The sequence below is a fragment of the Puma concolor genome, chromosome C1 (assembly GCF_028749965.1).
Source record: "Puma concolor isolate L17-30 chromosome C1, mPumCon1.1.hap2, whole genome shotgun sequence".
Lineage (NCBI taxonomy): Eukaryota > Metazoa > Chordata > Mammalia > Carnivora > Felidae > Puma > Puma concolor.
In genome coordinates, this window is record NC_141674.1 from 211,436,896 (window position 1) to 211,457,343 (window position 20,448).

At 42.0% G+C, this 20,448-nt stretch overlaps 1 protein-coding gene across 11 annotated transcripts in view; it reads left to right on the forward strand.

The window, feature by feature from the left end:
* Positions 1 to 20,448, forward strand: part of RHBDD1 (rhomboid domain containing 1) — a 135,761-nt gene that overhangs the window by 59,127 nt on the left and 56,186 nt on the right. For all 11 annotated transcript variants that reach the window (XR_015255593.1, XR_015255594.1, XR_015255595.1 and 8 more), the window contains 2 exons: positions 8,419 to 8,507; positions 11,622 to 11,678. Coding sequence is in view for 8 of the 11 variants with exons in the window: in XM_086719807.1 (XP_086575933.1) it covers positions 8,419 to 8,507; positions 11,622 to 11,678 (146 nt within the window). In the remaining 3 variants the exon portion in view is untranslated. The remainder of the gene's footprint in view (positions 1 to 8,418; positions 8,508 to 11,621; positions 11,679 to 20,448) is intronic.

A 20,448-nucleotide genomic window follows, 5' to 3' on the forward strand; every position in this document is an offset into this window, starting at 1 on the left:
TTTGCTAGGGCTTAGCCGGGTGAAGGCAATATTGCATACAAAGTCGGGAAGGGTGAAAGCGAGGCTTTTGCAAATGGCTCGAGCTTGGGTGTGGTCGAGCTGCGGGCTGGCAGTGGAAAGCAAAGGCTAAGAGGCAGCTGGAGCCACGTGAAGGATGTAACAAGGCTAGCTTGTGTTTTATTCTAGAAACACTGGGGAGCTACCAAGAGGCTTAAGGATTGGGGCGAGGCTGGCTTGTTAGAGAGAGTGCTTGCACAATGGTGAGCCAGGCTGGAGCAGAGCAAGGGGGACGGAGCCAGGCAGAGGCCTGAACTAAGACAGTGCCAGTGGGGAGAGCCAGTGCAGGTGGGTGCACGTTGGTCCCAAAGGTGTCACAGCCAGGATTCAGCCCCAGGTGATAGAACTCCAGTTTCCCCTGTTCTCAAGCACTTTCTTAGATGATCCCAGGGGCCGGGGTGCATGTGGGATGGTGCAGAGAACAGGGAGAGAGTTTGGGCAAATGGAAGCTACTCAACAGTGAATTTGGAAAACCAGGGAAAGGAAGCTGTAGGATACGTCTGGTCCTGTGAGGTGTCTGGCGAGCAAAGGAGCACAGGCCTCACTTCTAGAATTGCACAGATGGGCTCTGTAACGTCTGTGCCCCAATTAAGTGTGTGGGGTGAAGGGGAATCGTTGTTTGCTTATGTCGCGTGCAAAATAAAACCGACCTGTTGCTTTCAGTTAATTTGGCACACCTTTCATTTCGTTTTGAAAATCTGAGTAACAACGACAGATTCTAAAGAAACTTCGTAATACCGCAAAGCTACAGATTTTCATCTGGAGTGCTATCTGAAAACATTTGCCTGTGCCACATGGGAGAGAACATTCTTCACGATTTACCCTCACAACAACAAAAACATTTAGATTTATCCACTGCACTGGTGAGAGAAATGCCGTTCATTAAACGAGGGCCTTGCCAAATTCTGTTCCCTTTGTATTTGAAAAAAAAAATGCAATTACTAAAACACTATTATAAGAAGTTTGGAAAATAGAAAGGAAGATGTTACTCCCTGCTCCTCCCCCCCCATTATCTGTTGCTGTTTTAATGTACATTACCTTCTTTAAATCTTATTTTTAGATACATCTATGTATATTTGTGTGTCTATAATGTGTCTTATGTTATATACATAAAGATATATTGTCGTCCTAGTATATACAAATATTCTAGAAGTCAAATAACATGAAATATCCTGGAGCAGTATTTTGAATTATTCTTACACTCAGTTTCCAACTTGGTACCCAGCTTCCTACTGAATACTGTACTAGTTGCCTCTATTTAGTTGTCTTGCAGGCATCTGTCCCGAAACACATCAATACTGAGCTTTGAACTCCACCCACCCTGCCCTCTCCTCTTCCCAGTTTCCCATATCCCAGTAAAGGGTTCCACTGTCCATCCTTTTTTTTTTTTTTTAATTTTTTTAAATGTTTGTTTAGTATCAAGAGACACAGAGTGCAAGCAAGGGAGAGGCAGAGAGCGAGAGGGCGACACAGAATCTGAAGCTCCAGGCTCTGAGCTGTCAGCACAGAGCCTGACGTGGGGCTCGAACCCATGAACCGCGAGATCGTGACCTGAGCCACAGTCAGACGCTTAACCGACTGAGCCACCCAGGCGCCCCAAGGCTTTTACTGTCCGTCGTGTTGCACAAGGCAGCAGCCTAGATTTCTCCCCTTCCTGCCCCCCCCCCACATGGAGTCCACTGCAAGTTCTTTCATCTCTGCTGCCAGAATAGATACCGCTCACTTCTCCCCACCTTTGCTGCTACCACCCTCTTCCAAGCTGCCCTCATTCTTCATCTGAGCTACATGAGCCTCCTTACTGGTCTCTACGCTGGCTCTTGCCTCTGTAGATTCTGCTCTCCCACTGGGCAGAGTAGATCATTGTGAAAAATTCTCCCATTTAAAATTCTCCTGTGGCCTCCCGGTGTACTCAGGAGACAACCTAAATTCCTCCCCTTGGCACATATGGCCTATAAGATCTGGCGTTTGCGCCTCTTTCCAAATTCATCTCATGCTGTAGGATGTCCTCATGCTCACTCGCTAACTCACTGTGTTCCAGCCACCTAAAACACACCAGGTTCTTCCCAGCCTCACAGCCCCTACTTGTGTGCTTTTCCCTGTGTGAAGCTTCCTTCCTCCCCTCGGGGCATACAAGCTCCAAATGCTATGGATGTCACTTTAGATGTCACTTAAGGAGCCATCCCAGACTACTCTAGGGAAAGTAGAGTTGCTTCCTTACATTGAAACAGTTTCGCAGTTAGAGTGTGTGTGCCCCCACCAGACTGTAAGCTCCGCGAGGCAGCGACCGTGTTTGTCTTATTTACGCAATAGTCAGTACATATTTGATGAATGAATGAATGCTACCCTCTTGAATCAGCTCATGAAGTTATCTTGCTTCCAGGCTGAGGGCCATGGGACCAAGAACCAAGGAATGGCTAGGCATCATCTATTATCTTGGAAGCCCTTTTGTAAGAGAGACTTTTCATCCCTTTTCAGCACTCTTGTTTTTGTCCAGATCATGATTGTCTAGGACTCAAGTAAATGTCAGTGGTCAGCTCCCAGCCCCAGGCCCGAGGTTGGTGCCATGTTTAATAAACGCACATGGATATTAGAGTGGTTACATGGCCAATATTTCAGTGCCTCCCTTGGGAGGGAATATAATATTGGAAGAGGACTGGTTCTTACTTCTGCAGCCAACAGTGGCTGGAAGGAGGTGCTGGGGAATGTGGTGAAGAGAAAGAATGTATAGACCAAGTCTCTCCCAAATCACCATTGCCAAAGACACGTACTGGCGTAGTGGTTGAAGAAGGCATCCAGAACAGAAACCAAACAGTTTAAGAACAGTTTATCTTGGGAAGAAACAGTCCTACCAAGGTCTTTCCTAGTGGCATGAATGTTCAAAAACCTCAGCACCTCTTGCCACACCTTGTGGCTGTTAGGTCAGTTTATTAGGATCATTCATTAAGAGCCCCAAACAATTAAGAACTTCTGTTAAATGCAGTTCCAGCCCGGTACAGACTGCTTTTACAGGAGGAAATTCTGGAACACGTGCTACAGCAGCCCCCTTCTAGCTGACCGCCTCTTACCTTACCGTGTCCTCTTGCCTTGTCTAACACTGTGTCTCCATCAAGCTACGTCCTTAATGAGGTCGTTTGCTCTGCACACACCGGGAGATTATGTCTTAGAGTAATACATTTTCTGCTTTCTGAGCTACGCCTGAGATGGCAGCTTCTTCAGCTGTGGAAAGAATTTGCCACTTAGCAGAGGAGGACCTTTATAGCTTGTCACAGCTTTCAATCATAGCTTAGGCTTTTGATTCCTTAACAGTGGCACATGGGAGCATGAACATTTTGCATAACCACTTAGCTCAACCTTCTAAGTCGCCTCTCAAAGGAGTGAGAAGCAGTTTATGCCGGCATGATTGGAAAGAACCCTCTGTACTGGTGTTAATAATATCTGCATATAGTTTGCATAACTGAAATCTTCAATCATCTTCTTCCCAGCTTTATTGAAATACATTTGACATATAACACACAGTAATACCTTCATCTCAGTTTTGGTCCACAGTTACCATCACTATCCCTTATAAGCGATGTGCACCAACAGCGATTTGATTTTTTAACCTTTCAATATTTTTTGTGTTTTTTTAGTTTTTTTTTCCTACAAACACAAGTTGAGCCCCAGTTCTGTGTCAGAGCTGCATCTCTGGAGATCTACAGGACAAACAGTAATGGCTAATGATTTTTCAGGGTTGTACAAAACGATAAGTCTACAACTGGAGTGGTTGTGGTATTAATGGCAGTGTATCCAAAATAAAGAGAAAATCTGAAAAGACAGATAAGGACTGTCCGACTGAGATTTTTTTAGCAGCAGTGGTTGATCCTGTGCCTCTGGACAGATGGGAGGCTGAAACAAAAGATATTTTCGGACATACAGAGAGTAGCAGAATTTCTTACTCTCAGGCTTTAGCTGGAAGAATGACTAACAGTCGGATTTGGGCAGGGAAGAAATTGAATCTAGGAGTAGGTTACACCACTACAGAGCAGCAGCCCAGCCAAGAGACGGGGCGTGTTAATAAACCTAAGTAATCCAAACAAAAGGCTGCCCCTGTCTTAGGATTTGAGTACAAACGAAATGTTTAGACTTGGGGCTAGTGTTTGAAATTCTCCCATTTGTGATGAATTATTTTCACTTCAGGCAAGGGTCTTTAACTGGAGGTCCGTGGATGGCATTCAAACCATCCGCGAACTTCTTAAAATTATAGGTGACATTTTGTGTATGTGTAATTTTCCTGCAGACAGGATTTGTGGCTTTCATCAGACGTTGAAAGGGGCTTAGAACCTGAACAAGCTTAAGAACTACTGGATTAAGATATAGGCCCCAACTGGAATGAAATTACATGGGTGCTTTCCGCGAAGTTGAGACGTGATGATCTGAATTTGAATATTGGATCTTTGTGAAACGCCTGAGACCCCAGACAAATGATATTTCTTCTCATCGTAGTCTGTTTGCGTGGTGCACAACCTGTGTGACTGGACATGGCAGCAATGCGCCTGGCCCCTGTGACTGTACCTTGCCATCAATCGGTGTTTGATTATAGCCGTTATGCTTTCTAAAGGGAGTCACTACTGAGCTATCAGAAGAAATAAAGCTTCTCAGTGACCAATTCTGGGATATAATAATAGGTTTGGTGTTGCTGTTTTGTTAATCGAGAGGGTGTTTTGTGTAATACATTGTCTAAGTATGCAGGATGGGGAGGGTGTTGTGTTTAATCATTTTCTCTCTGGATGAGATGTGATATTAAAACAATTGTTAATTGGTGACCGTGCCTAACTTGTGTTTTCAGAATGCAATTGTAACGTATATCAGAAATGGGCATTTTATATGCAGTTTTAATTCCACTGCTCCATTCCTTCAGAAATTTGTTGAGTGCTAGTGTCAGGCTGTTTACTGCACTGGTAACATCACGGGTATTGGGTTGAACAGGGTGGTCCTGTCCCTGAGAATTACTTTGAATTGGGATGGAAGGTGGCAGGCCATCACCAAATCCTCAGTGCCAGCCTAAGACGTAATCAGGTCCAGAAGAAGCCATGTTCCTAGGAGCCTGCCACGTGGGGCATCAGCCTGTGGGGGTGACTAAGAACGGAGTAGAGCACATACTTCGCGGACAGATGCTGTGAGACCATGGGCTTCCTCAGACAACGCAGGCATCAAAACGTCTGTTTCATGTATATAGTTACAATCATAACGCGGTCTGCTTCTGAAGCTGTTAACTGTCTTCTGCCAAAGCCCAGGACCTCCTCGTGGCCCCGCAGCACCCCCAAGCGGCAGGGACAAAGTGCCCAGGTGCTAGGACTGGGCGCCCTGCCTGCTGGGAAGGAGACACGTCTCCAGCCCCATTTCCTGCCCACGGGTCCATTTCCTCTCTCAGGACACGGGTGTCCCTTCGAGAGAGAGGGAGGCGGTCTGTCAGATGGTTACCGACGGCATGGAGAAGGGTAACTGCCTCTCAGAATGAGCCTAGGTTTCCTTTCCCGTGTGGCATGTCCCTTTTTTTGTGTGTTCTGTTGCAAAATCCTCAGTTTTGATTGAGATGATCATCATCTCTTATTTTAAGAGATGAACACCCGTATAGAGCTTAAATGGTAAGGACAGCTAGGGTTTTGAGATGGGACTTGTGTGAAAATGCGGAATGTCGGATGATGGTGCAATATGGTCTCTGGTCTGCCAGCTTTCCGTCCCCAGTTATTCGCAATTATATGAGGACAATTAGATTATAATTCAAACTTCTGCAAACTCATTTAGAGAGATAAGAAATTCATTTCACTGCATTGTACTCTAAATTGTAAATGAGGTTCAGGATTGATTGTTTAATAGGTTGGAGTTCTAAATTGAAATTTTCTCCCGTGTTATTTTGTATCTATATGATTCACCGTGAAGATTGGGTTAAAAAGTTAAAAAATGTTGATGCAATTTTCTTCTCTGTGAAATCGAGGTTACTATTTTTAAAAAATTGATTCTGGCCTCTCCTTTGTATCCCTCAAACTACCACTTTCTCTGCCATTCCTAGAACTATTTGAAGTAGTTATGTAGCCTAAAAATAGAACAAAATAAGCACAATTTTATTTTTTTTGGAAAAGCTCAGAAAAAGCATAGCTCATGCTCTTCTTCCCCTAAAAATGGGAACCTGAGCGTCTGATCCCTATGTTTTTATTATCAGGTTGCACATATTGTAGGTAAATCTATCTGATGAAGTCTCTTGAAGGGATGATTGTGGGGGTGGGGGGGGGCGAGCGTGTATGTGCATGCATGCAGACACACACGCATTGTGACAGTGCATGTGAACGTGGCAGGAGCTTTTTCGGGCAACGGTGGGAGTGAATTAGCTCCTGGAACAAACATCAGTGCCATCCTGCCTGTAGACGGCTTCCTCTGGTCTTTTCTCCGAAGCCTTCCATGGTCTCTTCTTTTCCTGGGACCTAACAAGTCTTCTCGCTAGCTCTAAGACAGTGAAAATGACTTGTGGCTGTTTTGCCTGTGATTTTCCAGGGCCTTTGCCCTCTTGGTTGCTGCTGAGGTAGGCAACGTGTGTTGGCTTTGAGCCTAGGTCTGCTGTAGGGGAGTAAACGTCAGCCCCTCAGCTCCATCACCGCCGTGGCTCAGGGGGTGCATTCTGAGTTGAAGATATAATGGGTTTAACTTGCCTCCTGGTGTCCTGGGACACTTGAATCGTTCATTCAACCCACATCCCAGTGTCTTCCAGTGCCAGGCATGGCCCTAGGGGTGTGTCATACATATGTGGACACGACAGAAATCACTGTGCTCTTGGAGTTTACATCTGGCTCCTTAATAACTTTCTGGAATGAAGGTCACTTCCCTAAGCTGTGGAAATATTCATACACTTGACCCTTTGTTTGTTTGTTTCTTGTTAGTTTCTAATGTAGCATAAAAGATGAATAAGAAGACATCATTGGTGCCCTCAGAGAATTTGTGAGAGAGCAAGAGACAGAGACAGAGACAGAGAGAGAGACAGCCGGGCCAATGTGTAGTTAACACTTCCCTCCCCGGTAGGCCGAGTACATGCTATAGTAAAGGCAGAAGCAGCATTGCTGAGGGAAGAAGGAGGGACACGATTTTTACGAAAGGGGTGCCTGCCATTCAGTTCAACCTGTGGTCCCCTTTGAGCACGTGGGGGTCTGGTGGTGGGTGCAGTGATGGACTTAGTGGGCCATGAGAGTGGGGACAAGGGATGAGTGAGGCCGAGTGCTGGGATGCCTTGGCTGCGGGCTGGAGTGCTCTGGAAGCAGACGAGTCAGTGAGTTTCACCGGATGGCTGTGACATGGCTAACCCACCATTCTAGAACAGCTGATGGCAGAGTGTGGGATGCACTGAGAGCAAGAGCAGGGGTGGGGGTGTGGGGAGGGAGGGAGACAGTAGGTGACCTTTGTTTATTCTTTTACTCATTCAACAAAGACTTAGCTGCGGCTTGCTGAGTCACTTATAGTGATTGCCAGTCTCAGATGGTACTTTAAGAAGAATGGAACCAGGGGCACCTGGGTGGCTCAGTCGGTTGGGCGTCCGACTTCAACTCAGGTCGTGATCTCGCGGTTTGTGGGTTCGATCCCCACATGGGGCTCTGTGCTGACAGCTCACAGCCTGGAGCCTGCTTCAGATTCTGTGTCTCCCTCTCTCTCTGCCCCTCCCCTGCTCATGCTCTGTCTCTCTCTGTCTCAAAAATAAATAAAACATTTAAAATTAAGAAAAAAAAAGAATGGAACCAATTTAATGCTCTATCTCATCTTTCAAGCTTGATGTTTACATTTTTTTCTCTTTGCTAAGGGCCTGAAAGGTACACATGAAGGCAACTTTAGGGGAAGGGGTGTGGACATCTCCGTTTCCTCTGCCGGGTTGCTCCTGCTCTTTGCCTCACTTGTCGGTGGTGTATAAAAATCCACAATCGGCTGTGCTACACGGGGAGATATGGGGCCTCACAATGCCTGAATAATTTGAGATGTAATTCAGAGAAAACGGATTTCATTTATGTTTTGGGATAAGAGCCACAGAGAAAAACTGGAAGAAACAGATGGGTTTGTCTTGACAAAATGCTTCCACTGCTGTGAAGGAGCCAGCCCCCTTCTCTTGGTCAAGGAGGGGAAACTGCATCTTAAACATGTGGTGGTTATTATTCATTGTACTTTTTTTTAAGGTGGGAAGCGTTCTTTGGACAGAGTTAAATGCTGCTCAGCGTAAAGGACGTGAGGGGGTGGGGGGGCAAAGCCTGCAGACTGTGACTAATTGACATGCACCGGCCTAATGAGAAGACAGAATGTGTCTAATCAGCGGCAGAGCAAATACTCACAAAGGGTCTCCTTCTCTCCCAGGACTTCTTTTGCTGGGCATCTGGCCGGGATTCTCGTCGGACTAATGTACACTCTTGGGCCTCTGAAGAAAATCATGGAAATGTGTGCAGGTACAGAACAAAACACCCTTGGCCTGACAACAGGTTGGAAGTTCATCTTAATTTTAATGGAAACAGAAGCCACCCCAAGTTTCCCTGTGGTTCAGCTTAGGAATTCCCGAATAGGCTCTTTTTAAATTTTTTTTTTTAACGTTTATTTATTTTTGAGACAGAGACAGAGCATGAACGGGGGAGGGTCAGAGAGAGAGGGAGATACAGAATCCGAAGCAGGCCCCGGGCTCTGAGCCATCAGCACAGAGCCCGACGTGGGGCTCGAACTCACAGACCGTGAGATCATGACCTGAGCTGAAGTCGGACACTCAACCGACTGAGCCACCCAGGCGCCCCCCGAATAGGCTCTTTTTAAAACCAAGAGGCCAAACACCGGCTGCACACGTGCCCCACACTGCTCCAGAGAAGAGTCTGCAAACCCAAATTGTGAACCAGAAGCTTCCTTAGGGGACAAATTGTGGTATTTTTACCTGCAGCATTAAGGGAACTCACAGAAAACCGCGATTTTCTTGAAAATGCAGAGAACTAAAATAGATTTTTTTAATTTAAAAAATGTTTTAACGTTTTTTATTTATTCTTGAGAGAGAGAGACAGAACACAAGCAGGGAGGTGAGAGAGAGGGAGACACAGAACCTGAAAGCAGGCTCCAGGCTCTGAGCTGTCAGCACAGAGTCCGATGCGGGGCTTGAACTCATGAACCATGAGACCATGACCTGAACTGAAGTCGAACACTTAACTGACTGAACCACCCAGGCACCCCTAAAATGGATTTAAAATAATGCATTCTTCCGTAATATTCCCCAAATTAATATATGTGCAAGGCAAAGTTAAAAAAGAAAAATCTGGACCGAAGTGCAGGCCAGTATTTGCAAGAATTCAGAATGACCCCTAGGTTCTTGGTGGGTGAGATGCATATTCATGCGTGGCCAAATCAAGTGTGCTATGGCTTAAAGAGTGGCTTCAGCCTATAAAAGTTTGGGGGTTTTTTGTTGTTGTTGTTTTGTTTTTGTTTTTCTGGCTTTTTTTCCTGTCAAATTGATGCTCAATGAAAATACTTTATTTTATTTCGAATATATGAATTTTTTAGCCCTCTTAATTTAAAATGCTATACTGTGTTTGACTTATAGGAAAACTATTTTGCAGACACTTGTTTTATAGACCATATGAGTTCCAATATTTCATCTTTTATTCATAAGAAATCTTCTGAGACTATTTTACCTTTCCTTGAACCATAAATAATTTGTTTTCACACTTTGTGCCGATGACTGGTATTCTTGAGAACCATATAATATTCATGATATTAGAAAGCTTTCCAGGCACTGCACTGCCGTCTTTATTAGGGGGTTGTGTTCACTTTCAGATGATTTTTACAGGCTGTGTTGCATCTAAACGGATTCCCATTTCCCTACATTTGCTTATTACTGTGTTTCCAGTGTGTGTGCTTGGAGGAGACAGCGGGAACTGCATTTATTGAAAATGTCCAGTTTCATTATATTTTTGATACAACTTAATTATGGAAATCTAGTAATGAGCTTTGTTGCCCAAATGCGCCTTAGTACTGATAAGGGAAAAGGAATGTTTCTTGCGAGTTTAATGTTTTGTTTCATTTTTTTTTTTAAAGATTTTATTTTTAAGTAACTTCTACACCCAACTTGGGGCTCGAACTCATATGCCCAAGATCAGGAGTCGCATGCCCTGCCCACTGAGCCAGCCAGGCGCCCCATGTTTTGTCTCATTTTCTATGTGTATCTGAAGTTGAAGTGGTTTGTAAAGCTTTCTTGCAGAATTTAGGGAAGAGTTTTGATTTTAAAGAGGATTTTTCCCCACAATTACACCATTTCAACTCTTAGTTTTCCTTCTTGAAACTTTGCTTATGTTCTGGGCGACTATTTTTTTTTTACATCATGTTGTTTTCAAAGTAATACAATAGAAAATTAGATACTAAAAGTTGAAACAAACATTCAGTGCTATTTACAAATAGCCTATAATCTCTCTGCCTTTTTTCCGCTGAAGCCGGAGAAAGATCTAGGGTGACCTGAGAATTGAGGTGACCCAAGAGCCCTGTGGAAAATAGCCAAGTGCATCTGCCTGATAACTTCTGGAGAAGGAGCATCACACTGAAGTTGTGCCTGCCTATTACTCCCTACACCGCCTCCCTTCAGTAGTGCTGAATTGACTGTCCTATTGCCCTGTTAGGGACAAGGAAGGGGAAAGGCCCTTTAGAAGGGTAAGAACCATGGCTCCCCCAACAGTCGTCTGGCAGCAGGTTCTCTGGACACCAGACCATCTCCACTTGTACAGGAGCCTCTAAGCCCAGGCTTATTTTAGAGGTAGAGACCCTCTTAGGTCAACAGGAACCTCTAGAACCTCTAAGGAACTGTAGAGGGTTTCCCACATTCTGTTCCTGATAGGGCTAGGCCCAGACAGAAGGGAGTTTATTTTAACAGTTGGTTAGAAATCACTTGAAATGACCTTGGCTTTGTTATAAAGAACCTCTGAATTGTTGGCAAGATCATCAGTTAAAGCCTTATGGCTGTTCTGTTCCATTGGTCGAGGTGGCTGTTTTTATGCCAGTACCTTTTTGGTTACTGTAACTTTGTGACGCAGATCGAAATGGGGAAGTGTGAGGATGGCTATTATCAAAAAGACAAGAGGTAATACGCATTGGTAGAGGATGTGGAGAAAAGGAAGCCCTTGTGTGCTGTTGGTGAGAATGTAAACTGGTACAGCCAGTATGGAGGTTCCTCAAAGAATTAAAAATAGAACACCTTATGATATAGCAATCCCACTTGTGAGTAGACATCCACTGTATTGTATACTTGAAATTTACTGACAGTAGATCTTATGTTCACACACACACACACACACACACACACACACACACAATGGTAACACACCATTGTGAGGTGATAGGTGTTAGTTAATTAACTTGATTGTAGCAGTCATGTCATATGTATATGTATATTAAATCATCATGTTATATACCTTTTAAAAACTAATGTTGTACAACCCAAATACATGCAGTTTTTTTATTTGTTAATCAGACCTCTGTAAAGCTGGGGTGGGGGAATCCTTATGACTATAATTAAAATGTCTGTTTTCCTTCATATTTAGGCAATTTTCCCTCCCCTGTTCATTACCCAGGACAGCAGTACTACTTTAATAGTTCAGGTAAGCACTTTATTTCATCGAATACATTTTGTTTTTAAAAATGACAGTGTTTGCCACCACAGAGCTGCCTTAAGGTGATACTGGCTTGTGCTGTTGTAGAGTAGCGTCCGCAGGTATGTACTGGAGCCACCATCATGCCTGGAAGCTAGATGGAGCCAGAGCCCAGGGAGCATATTTGGGTGACTTGGTAAGGAAGGCTGGGGAAGGAGGTGACTCTGGCCTGAGAATATTGTATGATTGGTATGAGGTCTCTCAGGCATGGGCAGGTTCATACTAGATCCGGGTCTAGTACTGGATTCTCAGTCTACAAGTCCACACTGCCCACTGAGTGTTACAAGTTAGTTTCAGATCTACTCTTCTCCACAGTCCACCCCACCTGCACATTCAGGAGGAATCATGCCTACCCTAAGAGGCTAAGGTAGGCGTTCCTCTAATAGTTAATACCATGTGACTTAAAGAAGAGAATATATTTTTTCTAAATGGTTTACAAATATGTAGAAAATATGGTTTACAAACAGTTACAAACTGTTAAAGCACATGACCTGTTTCAGACTAAGGCCCTCGTGTGCCGTGCTGGGGAGGCCCCCCTGTAGTGCCTGGGGCCAGTTTCTGCAGACAGGTGTTAAAGAAACCATAGCTGTGGATGTCTAGGTGTCTTTTGGAGTCATTCCACTGGAGAACTGGGGTCGGCAACCTTTTCTTTGAGGGGCCAGATAGCTAATGTTTTAGACTCCAAAAGCTTTGATGGTCACATGGTCTCTGTCACAACTTGTCCTTGTAGCATGAAAGCAGCCAGAGACAATTCATAAACAAATGAGTGAAACCTGACTTACAAAAATAGATAGTGGGCTGTATTTGGACCACATTTGTAGCTTTTTGACCCCTGACTTAAATAATATAGGTACAGAGAATTATATATATATTAACGTGTCTGTGTGTGAAGATATATATATATATATATATATATATATATATATATATATATGTATATGTATATATACACACACACATGCACACACACATATACATACATACATACATACATATCTCCAATTTTCCATATCTTACTGATCCTGCTAACCTCTAAGTTTTCTGTCAGTGCAGAGAAGGGGGTTAAAATCTCCCAAGTATGATTATAGAACTATCTGGATCTCCCTTTAATTTGGTCAGTTTTTGCCTCACGTATTTTGTCTTTCACTGAATCTGGGAGGATTTCAGATATTAGTTATACAAATGTTTTTTCTCCAGTCGCTTTCTCCTCTCTTCCTGAGACTTTAATGACATGAAATCTAAACATTTGATAGTGTTCCTCAAGCCCTTCAGGCTCCTTTTCTTCCCCCCCCCCAATCTTCTTCCCTTTGTGTTCTGCACCTTGGATAATTTTTGCTGATTTATCTTCAAGTTCATGGTCTCTTTCCTCTGTACTCTCCATTCTGCTGTTGAACCCACCCAGCGGCTTTTAACAATACCACATCTACTCTTTCCATTTGGTTCTCTTTTGTGGTTTCTATCTCTGCTGAAAACTATCTTTCCATTCATTTCAAGAGTGTTCACTTTATCTCATGGAGCATGGTCATTGGTCATTGGATCGTCTTTATAGTCTGTCTGGTAATTCCAATCTCTGAGTCTGCTCATGGGGCTGACATCTGTTGATTGTCTTTTAATCCTGAGCATTAGTCACTATCTTCCATTTTGTTTTAGTTTGGGATTTCCAGTAATTTTGATGGTGACTTTTTTGACTATTGTGAGATTCCAGATCCTGTGAACATCGCCTATAAAATATTGACATTTTTGTTTGTGCAGGCAGTCACCCTCTTCAGGTTTAGAACACAAATTCTGTCTCTCCTTCTGTAGGTGATTAGGTTCCAATGTCAATTCAGTTTTCAGATCTTCTACTGTGCTATTTGATCCATTCTCATGCATGTACCTCTCATGGGTTAATTTGATATTTGTGTGGCGGGTTATGTAGCAGTTCAGTTTTTAAAGCCTTTGCATTTTTTTAAATTTTTAAATAAAAAAAATATTTATTTCTTTATTTTGAGAGAGAGTGGAGAGAGTGCATGAGAGGGGGAGGGGCAGAAGGGGGGAGAGAGAAAGAGAGAGAGAGACTTGAGCAGGTTCAAGGCTCAGCACAGAGCTCAGTATGGGCCACAATCTTACAACCCTGGGATCGTGGCCTGACCCAAAATCAATAGTCGGATGCTTAACTGACTGAGCCACTAAGGTGCCCCTGCTTTTTTTTTTGTTTTTAATCCCCCCTTGGGTCTGTTCATCACATACTTAGCTCAGAGATGGACCCAGGGCTTGTGCGAGTTACTTCACAAAAATAGGAGATTCCTTTTATGTAGATACGAATTTCCATCTTTTATCATTTCCTTTCTGCCTCAAGAATTCTCTTAAACATTTCCTTCTAGTTCAGATCTCTTGGTAATCCATTTTTCCAGCTTTTTTACTAAAGAACATCCCCCATCTTTTCTGATTTCCAGTCACACCAATGTTGGATCGCTTCATTTTGTCTTACAAAAATCTGAGACGCTGTGTAATTGGGTACGTGGGGACTTCAGTTTGGATGGTTTCTATTGCTGTGTGTTCAGATTCTTCCACAAGGTCGAGTTTGCTGTCAATCCTGTCTAGTGAATTTTTCCACGCACATATTGTATTTTTCAGCTCTGGAAGTCCTATTTCGTTCTCTTCTCTGTCTTTCGTGTCTTCTCTCATTATATTCATGTTTTTCTTTAAATCCCAAGCATAGCTATAATATTTATGTTCAAAGTCCCTGGCTCCTAATTGTGCCTCCTCTCTCTCTCTCTCCCCCTCATAAATAAATATATATGTAATATATATATATATAGCTGTTACAATACACACTGATTTTTCTCCTGGTTGTGGGTCACAATTTTTGTTTGTCTGGTAAGTTTTGATTAGATACTAGACATTGTGTATTTTGCGGTGTTGAATTTGTCTTATTTCAGAGAAAACTAAACTTTGTTCTGACACAGAGTTAAGTTTCTTGGTGATCAGCTTGATCCCTCTGGCACTTGTTTTTAAGTTCTTTAAGGTGACTCTAAAATAACTCTTATTCTATGGCTAATTCTGTGCTACAACTGAGGTATCACTTTTCTGGGGTCTCTCCTGAATGGCCTTTGTTTAGCAAGGGCTCTCTGTTCTGGTTGGTTGGGAAGCAGAGATCTTCCAGCCCTGCCTGAGCTCTAAGAATTGGTCAACTTGTAGATCTCCATCATTCTTTCCTTGGTTTCATGGTATTTCACCCACACATGCCTGGCTTAATAATTCAGCCAAATCTCCAGAGGACCTATGCAGATTTCTGAAGGTTTTTCTGTACATTTAGTTTTCTCCTTTGCTATACTCTGCCCTGCACATGTCAGTTCATCACGAGGACCCTGCTGCACCTGCTCATGTCTCCTTTCCCTGTACCATAGTCCGGGAAGCACCTACAGGCTTATTTCCTTTCTCTCAAGGCTCAAAATCTTGTATTGCCTGTTATACAATGTCTGTTGTATTTCAGAATGTCTATTTGTTTCATATATTTTTCTCCAGTTTTCTACTTGAGTATGGTGGAAGGGCTAGTTCAGTTCCAGTTACCCTTTCTAGCAGAGGTAGAAATCCATTTCAACAGTATTAGCGTGATGCATTCAGTGTGCAGCCTGAGAAGGAGGAGTAAGATTGCAGTTGGTGGAGGTTATTCAGAGGAAGTGGAGAATGGGTCTTGAATTAATAAGTAGAAGTTAAGCAAAACAATGGGAAGAAAGGGATTATCAGGCTTTTACTAAAGAGCCTGTTTGAGATTATCCAGAATGTGTCAGAGTGCCACTGGAGGATTTAATCAGTGGAGTGATACTATTGGAGTTATATTCAAGCTCTGTGTTTGATGTAGTTATAAAGGTTTGGATCATGATTATCAATCCTGGCTATACATATGAAGCACCTGAGGAGTTTTTATAGTATATCCAGGCCTTGAATTCATCCAAGACAAATTAAATCAGAATGAGGACAGATACAGGGAATTGCACTTTTTTTTCTTAACTACCCAGGTGGTTTTAATGAAATCAAGAACAAAAATCATAGGCTTAGATGATTGGGTTTACATAGACTTGGGAACCATAGAAGTGAATACTGTTGCTGCCCCAAGAAAAGATTTCACTTCTGAGGCTTTTGCCTGTGCTAATTTGAATGCTTAAAATGTTACAACTGTGGTCTTGGTGCAGGAGAGGAACAGGTGTTGGGGAGTGCCAGCTCACCTCCCTCTGTCTGTGGACTCACCTAAAGATAAGTGCAATGAAGAGTTACTGACTAAGCTGATAAATATACTCATTTGGAAGAGCATTGATTCCTTTCATCTGTCGGTTATGGAGACCAGCTTACACTGATTTAATTATAAGAGCTTTATTGGCCCGTGTAACTAGGAAGAGGTGGGTTGGACAGGAAGACCCATTTTGGTCCTCTCTCCCATTGTGATTTCTCACTTCTGTTGACTTTATCCCCTCTACTTGGCAGAGAACATGGCCCCTAACACTAGGCATCGGTAGAGGAAAAATGGCCTTTCTCCTGGTTGATTTGTTAAATCCCCAAAAGTAACAGGAATGTTCCTCTGGACAAAGAGAATAATAAGAATATACTTGTGCACAGACATGTATGTCTTAAACTATTGTAGATTCCCTAGTCCTAAGGTCTTGTGTGACAGCTGGGAAGTTGAAGTTTAGGAATGTTAAGTAATTTGACTAAAGTCATACAGCTAGTTAGTGATAAAACCAGGACCAAAAGTGCCACTCACCGATTCCTAGCCTCTGCTTTTTCTATCGTACAGGGATAGGAGGTGGACCAGACATTCTGCTGATTTATCCTAACGAAATAGGGCAGTTCCCCTTACTGTCTTCTCTTTCCTCTTTTTTTTTTTTTTTTTGGCACTTATTAAAAAAAAATAGTAAAAAGGGAAACCTGCTCCTTTCCTCCTTCATTTGGAAGAGGCATGCACAGAGCAGACACACAGACCAGAGAATTAAGGGCAAAAATAAAAGCCTCTTTTACCTTTCTCTCTTATCCCCTGTAAGATTACCATATTTATATTCCTTCCTCTGAAGTGACTGGATTTCTTCAAAAGCAGAACTACATAAGGCCAGGTGGCCATGCTAATGGTCATCTAGGGAACTTGTATGAGAGCATGTGTATCTCTTACAAGTAATGATTTATTTTTAATATGGCCGTCCTTAGCTGGAAGAGTCTTTATAGGTCAAAGAACCTCATGAATGTTTAAAAAGCTGTTACCAATTTTTCTAATCTTGGTGGTGTTTCTTGATCTCTTTTGCCATGAAATCCTGGTATGTGTATAAGGAACAGATGGAGTAGTTAATAGAATAATGATAACCAGAATTTCTTTTACTACAGAGCCAAAGTATATAGCTACAGAAGAATATTAAACTGGTATTCATTGCAGGATATAATTTAAAGTTATTTATCTTAAGTGTTTGATTGTTGGGTTTTTCCAGCCATGTTTATTATGAAGATTTAAAAATATCTGATTGGGCCAGTGGAACAGCTGAAGAAAATTTTTTGTCCTAGGAGACCTGTTCTCATTATAATAGATATTGATGGGAGTTTTAGTCTTCTTGATGATTTATGACTGATGATAGAGAACCTTTAACCACACTAGTCTTTCTGACTTAACTTACTAAAGCTTTTCCTTTTTCACCCTATGTTTTGTCTGACAAGTACCAAATTAGATTTTATAATATTCAGATGTTTAGAGTTGTAGACTTTATTTCGTTCAGGCACTTCTGGGTTGTTTTTTAACTAAGAAACAACATGAAGAAAAATGTTTTTCTATGTCAAGAAAACATTGTCTCAAATTGTAGCAAATTTACGTGGTAACTGAAACTCTATAGATATATGCAGTAATTCTGATATCTGTATAAATGGGTATTCAGTGCTTTGGGGTTATTTTGGGTTTTGAATTAGCTGAACATTTTCGAAGGTAGATAGGTAGAAATGCTGCTTAGACCTTCTATAACAGAATAACTTTCCACAGTGGTTTGAAAGTGGTAATGAGCCATATGGGAAAGTGCCCAATATGCTTCTTTCTGTTGCAGTAAAGTAGTTGGCACTCCCAGAGAATTGGGCAGTCTCTCTGTTCAGGGATTGCTAAAGCATGCCATGGTATTTAATGACTTATCCATAAGTATTCCCTTATGTTTTGGAAGTTGCCCCTGTCTTTGGTTCTACGTGAAGCAGACATACTGACTGTATTTTAACTGTTTGCCCTTATGTGGAAGGTTTTGTTGTTGCTGTTGTTTTGGTGAGAATTCAGGAAAGCATTTGTAACACTGCTGCAGTCTTTACTCTCAGGATATAAAACCTGCTAGTGGGTGTTCCCCAACATAGCAGTGGGAGCTCAGTTTTTTTCATAGGAAAGTTGAGTAGAGACCAGTTTGAGGAAGGTGTCCATATTTAAACTTGAATCCAGATCCCACTTCAGTCCTACACTATTGTGAGGATTCGGGCACTTTGCTCGTATCCTTTTCTGTTTTAAATACCATAATGTTAGGGGCGCCTGGGTGGCTCAGTCGGTTAAGCGTCCGACTTCGGCTCAGGTCACGATCTCGCAGTCCGTGAGTTCGAGCCCCGCGTCGGGCTCTGTGCTGACAGCTGAGAGCCTGGAGCCTGTTTCGGATTCTGTGTCTCCCTCTCTCTGACCCTCCCCCATTCATGCTCTGTCTCTCCCTGTCTCAAAAATAAATAAAACCTTAAAAAAAAATTTAAATACCATAATGTTAGTATTCTGACATGGGAAACATGAGAGACAATGTGGAAGTTGGGCCATTGGAGGTATTTAGTAAATTTCCACTAATTTTTTACTACTTTAGAAGCAAAGCTTGTCAGAATTAATTCCCAAAATCCTGAACATTTTTATTTAATGTTTACTTAAATCATTCATTTTGTGTGTGACTTTCCAGGACATGTAGTAAAACAGTACCAAGGTAGAAGAGTATTGTAATAATCAGTAAGAGTAGACAAGGACTCTGAATAGACTGCTTTCCAAAGAAGATATACAAATGACCAATAAACACATGAAAAGATGTTCAGTGTAATTAATCATCAGAACCATAATGAGATACCACTTACACCTAGTAGGATGGCTATGATTACAAAGATAGATAGAAGCATTGGTGAAGATTGGAAAAATCTGAGCCCATAAACATTGCTTTGTGTAAATTTAAGATGGCACAGCTTCTTTGGAGAACATTCTGGCATTTCCACATGGTTAAACATAGAAGTTCCGTATGACCCAGGAATCTCACTCTTGGGTATATACCCAAGAGAAATAACATGTCGGGGCGCCTGGGTGGCTCAGTCGGTTGAACATCCGACTTCGGCTCAGCTTGTGATCTCACAAGCTTGTGATCTCACAGCTTGTGGGTTTGAGCCCCACATCAGGCTCTGTGCTGATGGCTTGCTCAGAGCCTGCAGCCTGCTTCAGATTCTGTGTCACCTTCTCATTCTCTGCCCCTCCCCCGCTCATGCTCTCTCTCTCTCTCTCTCTCTCTCTCTCTCTCTCTCTCTGTCTCTCACAACTAAATGTTAAAAAAAAAAAAAAATGACAACATGTGTCCATTTAAAGACTTGCCCATGAATGTTATTCACAAGAGTCAAAAGGTGGAAATAAACCAAATGTCTATCAATTGATGAATGTGATATAATCACACATGGAATATTATTTGGCCACAAAAAGGAATGAAGTACGGATTCATGCTACAACGTGGATGCACCTTGAAAGCATTATGCTAAATGAAATAAGCCAGACATGGATCACCACATATTACATGATTCCATTTATATAATTGTCCAGAATAGTCATAGCTATAAAGACAGAAAGTAGATTAGTGGTTACTTAGGGCTGGGAGGGACAGGGGACGATAGCTAACGGGTACAGGTTTCTTTTTTAGGGTGATGAAAATGTTCTAATATTGGTTGTGGTGATGGCACAACTCCATGAATACACTAAAAGCCATTGAGGTGTATACTTTAAATTGGTGAATTATATCATATGTCAATTATATCCCCTTAAAGCTGCTATGAAAACATAATGAATAGACACATATACTTTGCATGACAAATATTTGTATAAATGTGTATCATTACATTAGATTATCAGCTGAAACTAGATCAGTGTGTTTTATTATCATTTCACTGTTTCTGTGAAAATAAAGACTTTTTGAGTGCCTGAAAATTCCCATGGGAGATACTTAAACTGTTTCCCTTTTAATCTTGCATTTCATTTATAACCAACACAAAAGTAAATTTTCAAATAGCCTCAGGACCAATTATCAAATATTCTGAATATGAAATCTTAATTAACCAGATTCTGCCCCACAACGTTCCTCTTTTTTAGCTTGATTGTCAGGTTTTTTCCCCCCGTACTCTTACTAAAACAATAAGAAGTTTAAACTCAGGCATGTACTATGTTGGATGATATGGAGACATATGACACAGGACTTAAGGATACAGGGTAGGAATTTTCATCAACAACCAAAAGCACATTAATTAAACATTTAAAAACTCCCCTCCAAAGGTTATGATAATAGAAGGAAAGAAGGGATAAACAGACTATTATTAACTTCTCTCTTAGTATACCAGAATTAGATTGGTAATCTTTAGAGGGAAAAAATTCTCTTCCAAACAAATTACATAAAAGTGGGCAGTTAAAGGAAATGTGAGGAATAAACTCAAATTAACTTAAGATTGATGGAAACCCCTT